The 10,285-nt window shown below is 42.5% G+C and overlaps 1 protein-coding gene across 2 annotated transcripts in view; it reads right to left on the minus strand.

Annotated features, from left to right (window-relative positions):
* anp32e (acidic (leucine-rich) nuclear phosphoprotein 32 family, member E) overlaps positions 1-9,778 on the minus strand; it is a 37,940-nt gene extending 28,162 nt beyond the window's left edge. The window contains exon 1 of one of the 2 annotated variants that reach the window (XM_059980119.1): positions 9,544-9,778. In XM_059980119.1, coding sequence (XP_059836102.1) covers positions 9,544-9,621 — 78 coding nt within the window. In that variant the 5' untranslated portion in view covers positions 9,622-9,778. The remainder of the gene's footprint in view (positions 1-9,543) is intronic. The other variant, XM_059980118.1, reaches the window with a different exon arrangement.
* Between the last annotated feature and the right edge of the window lie 507 nt (positions 9,779-10,285).

A 10,285-nucleotide genomic window follows, 5' to 3' on the forward strand; every position in this document is an offset into this window, starting at 1 on the left:
CACAATGACTGAGCAACATAAAATGATTCACTAAGAGTGTCTAAGAACGCAGCAGTACGTAGACAGTATATATTGGGAAAGATTGCCTGTACCCCATCATTCCTGAGAAATCAGGCTGAATCAACAGGAAAACAAAATGTTGGCACCCTGAAAGGTGCCACCCGTCAGTTCTTAAAAGATTAAACGGGACATGGCAAAGCCCTCCCCACCATCCAGGCCAATCTCTCCTCAGTACTACCACCATCAGGACTGAGGTAGGTCCCACACCACCAGATTCAGCAGCAATTATTACCCTTCAACCATCAGGCTCCTGAACCTCACTCACAACTCTGAACTGACTCCAAAAGCTACCAACTTGCTTTCAAGGTTCCACAACTCATCTATTTTATTTGCACAATGGCTGTTTGTCAGTCATTAAGTATATATATATATTTTTTTTTAAAATAAATTGTTGCATTTCTTCATTTTTCATAAATGCCTGCAAGAAAATGAATCTCAAGGTAGTACATGGTAACATAGACATTAATAAATTTTACTTGAGATTGATAGGATCTTGATTTGTCAGGGTGTCAACGGTTATGAGAAGGCAGGAGAATGTGCTCAAGGGGGAAAATAAATCATGTGATGGGCCAAATGCTCTAATCCCACTTCTATACCTCATGGTCTCTCATAAATATGTATTCACTTTCTCTTTCTACCTTAAGCACTTTCTTTCTCTCTACACCCTTCTTTCACTTTTTTCCTCTTGCTTTCCTCGCCCCTTTCTCAGGGAAAGGAAGGATGTGGGTAGAAAGAAGATATTTAGTTTAATTTGGTATTGTGTTACAGGGTTAAAGGGGGATAATAAATCAGCCATGATGGAATGGTGGAGCAGACTCAATGGGCTGAATGGCCCAATTCTGTACCTACGTCTTATGCCTTTGGCAAAGATGCACCCACCTCACAGAAATTAAACACACTTAATATTCAATTTGATACTGGGTGGACATCTAGCTACGGAACACCGGAATTGGAATCCAAGGACATTCTAATCTGTTAATGTTACCAAGCAAAACAATAAAACTGCTGACCAGAGATCTGCTTTCTCTAAACAGACTGAGGCCTTAAGGTAGAACTCCAAGCAATTAATGCATGGTGCATTGAATGCAGGGACTGACCCATTAGAGTTGGGGTTAGTAATATCCCTGCTGGTGAAATGCTTGATCCCATTTAGCAGAACTGGTCAGCCAGAGAACCTCAATAGCAGAGGGATCTAATGTGCCCTATGGTGCTGTCTATGGGACTTTACAATGGCTATTGTGATGGCAAGCAAGGAAATGGAAAGCTTTGGACATGTTCAGTATTAATGGCCATTTCCTAATCCTAAATATATGCAAATACACTTCATTCATGGGAGAGCAGTTAGTCATTAATGAAAGTGCATGAGGTCAATGAACAATAAGGAAACATGTCAAACAACTTTCAAGAGAAAGGCATGAATGAGTTAAAGGAACGTTCGAAAAGGGGAGCTTTTGATTAAAGCACTGTGCCATTAAATCTCATTGATATGTAAACACTTGGCTCAAAATCTGGTCACAATGGATGGACTCCAGACTTTCAGTCCACTGTCACCTAGAGATCTACAGCAGCCCTTCATAACTCAAGAGACCAGGAGGTGGAGGCAGGATTGCAAGGAAGATTAACCTCAAAACAAGGAATGATTAGTTCTGGAAATTTTGAACTGGAATTGAATATGCCAAGGGGAAACATACAAAGCCGGCAAATTTCCACGCAAGGGACTAAACAGTTGATATTTTGGGCTGAGGCCCTTCATCACTCTGGGAAGTAAGAGGGCAAAAGCCAGATTCTGAAGACTTCTACATTATTTTAAGTCCTGATGAAGGATTATGGTCCAAAACGTCAACTGGTTATTCCTCTCTATAGATGCTGTCTGAACTGCTGAGTTCCTTCAGCATTTTGTGTGTGTTGTTCTAGATTTCCAGCAGCTGCACAATCTCTTGGGTTTAAGGCAAATTTCTCTATTCTGGGCATTTGAGACACTGCTCCCAACAACACTTGAGTTTATTCAAGGACTGTGGACCTTGAAGATCAGAATTCTCAAGCACTCTGGATGAAGACAAGCAAGGGAACAACTTGGCTCACCCAACAGTAATTCTGATGAACATGCAGCAAGCAGTTTTAACTTTTGAACTTCAACCTGGTAAAGTAAAATTTTCAAAGTACACATAGGTCACCATATACAACCCTGAGATTCATTTTCTTGCTGGCATGCACGTAAATCCAAGAAACACAATAGAATCAATGAATGACCACACCCAACAGGACAAACAACCAATGAGCCAAAATCAAACTCTGCAAATACAAAAGGTAATATAATAATAAACAATATCAAAACATGAGATGAAGAGTCTTTCAAAGTGAGTCCACAGGTTGTAGTAACAGTTCAGTAATAGGACGAGTGAAGTTGCCCCTCAGTTCAAGATCCTGATGGTCAAGGAGTACCAACTGCTCCTAAACCTGGTGATGTGGGTCCTGAGGCTCTTGCATCTCCTTACCGATGGCAACAGCAAGAAGACTGGGATGGCGGTGGACACAGCTTTCCTGTAATAGAGCTCCACATAGATGCACTCAATGGCGGGGAGAGCTCTGCCCATCATTAGAATGCAGTATCCACTTCTTTTTGTTGATTTTGAGTTAAGTAGCAAAAAAAAACTCACTGTACCTGATCTGTTGAAATATACGAGTCATCTTCTGAAAGGCTTTAAGAGTAAAAGCTCTGCCTCCAATGGCTTATTTCATTAGGAGCTCATGTGGTGAAAGTCTGTGATAGCCACAGGGCCAAACAACCTTCTTTCATTCAGGACTGCCACCTTTGTCCTATCCATCCACATCTTTACCATGGTCCTCATGCTGCATAAGTACCAACATCATCAGGCGAGCACTAACGTGGAATCCCCAGGGAAAGTGACAACGTGACCTTGAAGCTGATACCAAAATGGTGGGCTACACATAGGAACAACTTGAAAGACTGGCCCAAGACAAAGGACTCCAGTGAGCTACTATTGACAGCCTGTGCCTCAGTAGGAGTGATGGGCTTAACTCAACACAACACCTGGTGTTCCTATTTTATTCCTCAACACCTCCCTCTATTCCACTACTCAGCCACACTCCCAGCACTGTACACCAGACAGTTGACATGCCATTCTGTCTGTATTTCTTGGGAATGTGGGAAGAAATTTCATAAGTTTGTCCCCAAGGCACTGGGAAACATGGACCACAAAGGGCAGGATTAAGAAAGTTAGGTGTGTACTAAGGGGTAAAAATTGATGATGGGTTGAGTTGCTGAAAAAGTGATGAGTAGGCTACATGGTGACTTTTCTTAACCAATTGAATTAATTTTATAATTATTGAATTGGAAGCATTTAATGGTCTCAACAAGAGAATTTGATCTTGACTGAGTTTGGACCCTTTGTAACACTTATTCAGTAGTAGGATAGGTTGTACAGATTAGATTAACTTTGTTTACTACAAGTACATGGTAACATACGGTGAAATGTGTTGCTTGCATCAACGACCAGTACAGTCCGAGGATGTGCTGGGGGCAGCCTGCACGTGTCATCGTGTTTCTGTTGCCAGTGTAGTATGCCCACAATAACTCTAACCCGTATGTCTGTGGAATGTGGGAGGAAACCAGAGAACCCAGAGGAAACCCACACACTCACAGAAAGGATGTACCTACTAACAAAGGACTCTGGAATTGAACTCTGAATTCTGTCTGGAGCTGTAATAGTGTTGTGCTGCCATGGCACCACTAATGTGTATGTGACCTACTCAGTTGAGTTCCAAGATGTTTCACTGTGCACCAGCTGATATTTAATCCCATTGCCAATGCACTGCCCAACTTTTTACCTAATCTTTATCTTGTGAGCCTTGCATAACCTTCCTTGCGATCCACAACACCACCAACTGGAGTTCGGATTTCAATTACGGCACCATTTGTAAGGTGTTTGTATGTCCTTCCTATGAATTTGGGTTTCCTCCGGGCACTCTGTTTTCCTCTCCCATTCCAAAGGTGTACCAGTTAGTAGGTTAATTGGGAAATTGTTCTGGGATGAGGCTAGGGGTAACTAAGTATTGCTGGGTTGGACTAGAAGGGTCCATTTCAGGCTGTATCACTAACCAACAGGCTAAATAAATAAACTTACTAATCATAGTTTCTGCATTCATATCCAAGTTGTTAGTAAGCCAATTTTGGATCCATTTAGCCAGTTCATCCTAGGGTTGGCATGGTAGTGTAGCAGCTAGTGCGAAGCTTCAGAGTGCCAGCAATTACCAATCAGGGTAACCTGAAAACGTTCCATTTCATGGTTTTCCGTAATGAAAAGCCAGGTCAATTTGTCAAGAAATGCAAATTGAAAAACTTTTCAGAACATAGGTCCTTCAGCCCTTTGGCCTGTGATATTGTGACAACTTAACGAAGATAAACCTAACCCTTTCCTCCCACAAGCCCTCCACTTTTTTCCTCTTTTGACCTAGATTTGGTACTAGTTTCACACATGTCCTGATTTGGTGGGGGAGGGGGGGGGAAATTTTGTATCTTTAGATATTAGTGTATTCTGTGAGGGAGATTGCATTACCAGAACAGCTGCAAAATGTGGGGGTCGGCTATTAAAGGGGGCATTTAAGGAGTTTATTCCGTTGGCAAGCAGGGAGGTACTGAGAAGAGGACAAGGCTGGAAAATGAGTGTCCTTAGTGATGGATGCCAAATTTAGTTTTATTGCTTGCCTTGCAATTTTCTGAATCAGAATCTGGTTTATTATCACCCGCATTATGTCATGAGATATGTTTATGGCAGCGGTACAATGCAATACATATTTTAAAAATGTAAGTCACAATTAGATTTTTTTAAAATAGTAGTACAAAAATGTACGGTAGTGTTCACGGTCCATTCAGAAACTGATGAGGGGAAGAAGCCGTTAATAAAATGTTGAGTAAGAGTCTTCAGGTTCCTGCACCTCCCTGATGGTAGGAATGAGAAGAGGATATGTCCTGCATGATGAGGAATATCAATGAGGATGCCACCACCTTTTGAAGATGTCCTTGATGATGAAAAGGCTAGTACGTTTGATGGAGTTTACAACCCTCTGCAGCTTTTTCCAATCTTGTGCATTGATGCTTCGACCAGATGATGCAACCAGTCAGAATACACTCCAGTCTGTCTTTGGTCTCCTCAAGCTCCTAATGAAACAAGCCATTGGAGGCAGAGTTTATACTCCTAAAGCCTTTCAGAAAATAACTTGTCTATTTTAACAGATCAGGTATAGTGAGTTTTTTTTTTGCTACTTAACTCAAAATCTACAAAAAGAAGTGGATACTGCATTGTAATGATGGGCAGAGCTCTCCCCACCATTGAGTGCATCTATGTGGAGCTCTATTACAGGAAAGCAGTGTCCACCACATAAATAGTATTTACGTCTACTAGGCGAAGATCCTTCCTCTCCAGGGGATGAGGTCTTTAAAGCTTTTGTTGGCATTTCTGTATATCTGGGTGTTTGTTTTAAAAAAATAAACCATGAGATGTTGTTAGCCCCACGACTTACCCTCCTCCTTGTGCAGCTGAGCTTGGGACCGTCCTTAGTGGAGTGAGAGCATCATGGCTGTTGTACATTTAATATTCCAGTAATATTTGAGCAATCTTGTAAATATGTTGCTGATTAAGCATTGTTAGTTTAAACAATTCATTGTGAGTTATATGTATAAATAGGAGAAATGCATACATTTTCATGCTACCACGTGATGCCCGCGTGCACTGCTTAGCATAAAACACGAAGTCAGACTCACATTTTGGTTTCCCGTGTCTTCCCTTAAATTAGTTTGATGTTTTAAAGTTACAAAATGTAACAGTGGCTCAAATGGAAGGGCCAACTTCCAAGTAGTGTGATTCAGAATTCCAGAATGTTCTCCTTACTCTTACCTCTTAAACCACACCTTTTATCACATGCCCCGTCAACCTCTCAATGGCAAATTTGGTTTTGTCAAATGCTTTTTTGATATTTTAGTGTCTGCATGCATAAGCAACACTGTTGAGTTGAATGCATAAAAAATTCATCTAACACCATCTAGACCTATGCACTACACCTGGTCACCCTGTAGAGGAAATGAGCTGAAGCTATAGTCAAAGACAGCATGGCCAAAGGAAGCAATTCCCAAGACAGCACTGAAAGAAATTTCAGAGATGCGTGAAACCCTGAACTAGTCTTAAACTCCGGTAAGCCAAATCATTTTCTTCAGAAGAGCACTTTAGGATCACGGGAGTCAGAAAGCAAAGAAACAGGCCTGTTTCAGTTCACCACGGTGACATGCTATGATTTAGGGTTCAATTCTTGCCACTGTCTGGGAAGAGTGTGTAGTTCTTGCAATGAATGTGCTGGTTTCCCGTTTCCTCCCATGTTCCCAACATGTACTGGTTAGGGTTAATGGGGAACACACACAAAATGCTGGTGGAACACAGCAGGCCAGGCAGCATCTATAAAGAGAAGCACTGGTGACGTTTCAGGCCGAGACCCTTCGTTGGGGGTTAATGGGGATGTTGGAAGCATGGCAACATTTATGGGCTGCCCCCAGCACATCCTTGGACCTCGTTGGTCATTTACACAAACTACACATTTCACTTTATGTTTTGATGTACACGTGGCAAATGAAGTTAATACTTAATCTTCAAACCTTATCCAATCATCAAGTATTGATCTGCACTCCTCCCACAGCAACCCTATTTTATTCTCCCATTCACCCGTATGATTTACCAAGGCCAATTAACCTTCTGACCTGCAAGAATTTGGGACTTTGAAGGAAAATGAATTATCTGGACAGACAACACTGGAGGGTAGGATTGAACCCAGGACACTTGAGGGTAAGATAGCCAGAACACCTCACTGGCCAAGGTCTACAGAAGGCTAAGAATGATTCCAGGAATGACAGGGTTAATATACGAGCATTTGATGGCTCTGGCCCTATACTAGCTGCAGTTTAGAAAAGTGTGTGTGGGGGTGGGGGAAAGAGGGTGAAATTTTACTGAAACCTACCAGATATTGAAAGGCTGAGATAAGTGGACATGTAGAGGATGCTTCAAATGGAGAGAGCCTAGGACCAGAGGGGACAGCCTCAGAATAGAAGAACATCCCTTCTAACAGAGATGAGGAGGAATATCTTTTCACCGAGGCCGGTGAATCTGTGGAATTTACTGACAAAGGTGGCTGTGGAGGCCAAGTCATTGGGTGCATCTAAAGCAGAGGTTGACAGGTCCCTGATTTGTAAGGGTGTGAAAGGTAACGGGGAGAATGGAGAGCAGACTGGATGAGCCAAATGGCCACATTCTGCTCCTATGTCTTTATCTGACCAAAGGCCTTAGGATCATTCCAATCCTCTCCTTGCCTAAAGGCACAAGTTGAAGGCCAGAACTAGGAACTTCGGCCATTTTCCTCCCCCCATAGGACAGAAGCTGCTTTATCACCTGACAATGGTGATTCCTCTGTCCAGGCAAAGGTCAAACCAGACAGCACTATTTCCAGATGATTCAGGTCCACGATGAGCACTATAGCTAGCAGATGTCTACAGACCTACTTTTGAGAGCATTGTGATCAGTGCATCACTTCCGGTTGGCGGTACCAACGCACAGGATCAGAAAAGCTGGAGGAGGTTCTAAGCTCAGACAGCATGGGACCAGCCATTGAGAATACCTTCAAAGTCAGTGCCTCAAGAAGGCAGAGCCCCTCGTGATCTAGGAAATGCCCTCCTCTCATTATTACCATTAGGAAGCAGGTACAGGACTCTTCTGAGCCACACTCAAATGTGTTAAGAACAGCTTCTTCCCCCTTCGCCATCAGATTTCTGAACTGTCCACCACACTTTTTGTGCTACTTTTTTGTTTTTCAAATATTTCATTGCAACTTGCAACTGTTTTGTTTTGCAATATGTCCGTGACAGTAAAACGGATTCAACGGTAAGCAAAAGCCAGCTCAAGACGATTTTGAATAAATCTAAACACAAGGCTGTTATAATCTTTGATTCACAAAGCAATTGCATTATTCCTCACTCTCCAGAAAGCAACGCCGGATGTGAACAGACCAATGTGGATTCCAGGCCGAAATTAATTCTTCAATCATTTTGAACTCCTATGATAGTTTCGCTTCAATTTATTTAGATACTGCACGAACAGGCCCTTCCAAACCAATGAGACCAGCAACACACCTAGTCAACCCTCGGCTAATCACAGGAGTATTTACAATGGACTATCAGTCAACCCTCGGCTTATCACAGGACTATTTACAATGGCCAATCAACCCATTAACCAGTACGTCTTTGGACTGTGGGAGGAAACCCACAAGGTCGCGGGGAGAATGTACAAGCTCCTTACAGACGGCGCCAGAATTGAGCTCTGAAACTCTGCAACAGTGTCGTTCTACCATGGTCAATGCCGACACATTTATATCGTTTAGGAAATGGCTCAGGCTTATGAGCTACCTTCAGCTCAAGAAATCTTTGGAAAACGAGGGTGAAGAAATTAAAACAGGATGTACAAAACTGACTGATAGCTGACAGGAAGGGCGGGTGTGTGGGGCAATATGGGATGCTAAAAAGATGGGTGGTAAAGAGAGGAGGAGAAATCTGCATTAATAACCCAGTGCACTACTGCATACAGAGTTGTAAATACTTAAGATCATTAGATTTCTGTAAAAGGTAGCCCACGGTTGAAGATGTCCACAAGGGGGAAAAAACGTTATTTCTTTGGATTCAAAACAATCTCTTTTCTTGTTACAACTTTAAATGAACAATGTGCATTTTTTTGCATTTAAAAAAAGCATACAAATCAAGGTCGTGCCCCCTTAAAGATTAAATTACCACATCAGTCCTTGGCACCTTCCAATAAACTTATGCAAAACAAAAACTCAGCATCGTTCCAAGACAGCAGGATCTATTTCATCCTTGTTTGTACCATCAAATCTCTCATTCGAGCGGGACGGTAGGTTAAGCTGGATTGGAGATATCCAGCATAACATTTTAAATTATTCCAGCTGGAATGCGACCCACAAAACATCAGGAAACAACAATGAGGCGATGAAAACTCGAGGTGTACCTTTTCTTTCAAAGAAAATGGAAGGAAACCATCCGTGATCTGGGCGGGGGGAGGGGTGAAATTTATTATGAACTGGGTAGTGAGGTTAAAAAGAATCCCCTTCCAACGCAAACAAGTTCAAGTTCTGGTTAGAGTAATGGTGCAGAACTGAAAGTTTTCCTCTTCCAAAAGGAAAAATAAATAAAGTTTAAACTAATTACGTACGCTCCCCCCTCCAAGAAAGCCCAAAAAATTATATAAAATAGGGAATGTAAAGGCCAAGTGAGTTTTAAAAGTAACTATTGCACTCCGCGTGCTTGCACTAGAGGGGTAAGAAGGTGAGTTTTCTGGTGAACGAGAGGTATAAATTCTAAACACAGTGACATGTGGTGCTAATGCTCACTCCATTAATGTGTAATAAAGCCTCTACCTCGCCTGGGTTCCTGTTCCTCAGCTCCAGGTTGATCCTTTTCTTCATTTCCAGGTTCATCCTTTTCTTCATCTCCATTTTTTTGCTTGCTTTTTTTTTCCAAAAACAAACTTTAAAAAAAAAATTCCTCTTTCCTTCTCTTTCCCCAGCCAAGGACAAACAGCCTTTATCTTCCCTCAGTTACTCAGCCTCCATTACACTCACAGCTCAGCCTGCGTATCCCGCCCGCCGGCTACTCTCCCATTGGCCACTGCCGCAGCTTCCTCATGCCCATTAGTCAAAAACGTCCAGAACATCCAAGATTCCAGCTTATGATTGGTCAATCATCAAGTCTATAAATTGGAGAGGGTGGGAAAAGGTGTCCTGCGATGAAGCAACGGCTGCTGGAAGTAACCCATTTTTGATTGGTCTGTTAATCAGTCAGTTATCCACTGAGCTATACCATTGGGTGGGAGATTGAGAAGCGACGTTCTATTGCTCAATATCGATGTCACTCAGTAGATTTCCTAGTCCTGCCCAGTAGTTTAAATTCTATTGGTTAGAGTGGCAGACTGAGGACAGATAACACGTACAATAGGTGCAGCCGGATGTCAATCGAGATTAAAGTAGGCGTTTCCGCCCGCCACCGTTCGAAGAAGCGCCAAAGCTGGAGGGGTCAATGGATTGGGGAATAGTGGAGACCCCTCCCGGGCGAAGTCGGCGCCCGGTAGCGTCGAACAATGGAGGATGAGGACGGAGCTGT

This window comes from Hypanus sabinus, chromosome 9 (genome assembly GCF_030144855.1).
Source record: "Hypanus sabinus isolate sHypSab1 chromosome 9, sHypSab1.hap1, whole genome shotgun sequence".
Classification (NCBI taxonomy): domain Eukaryota; kingdom Metazoa; phylum Chordata; class Chondrichthyes; order Myliobatiformes; family Dasyatidae; genus Hypanus; species Hypanus sabinus.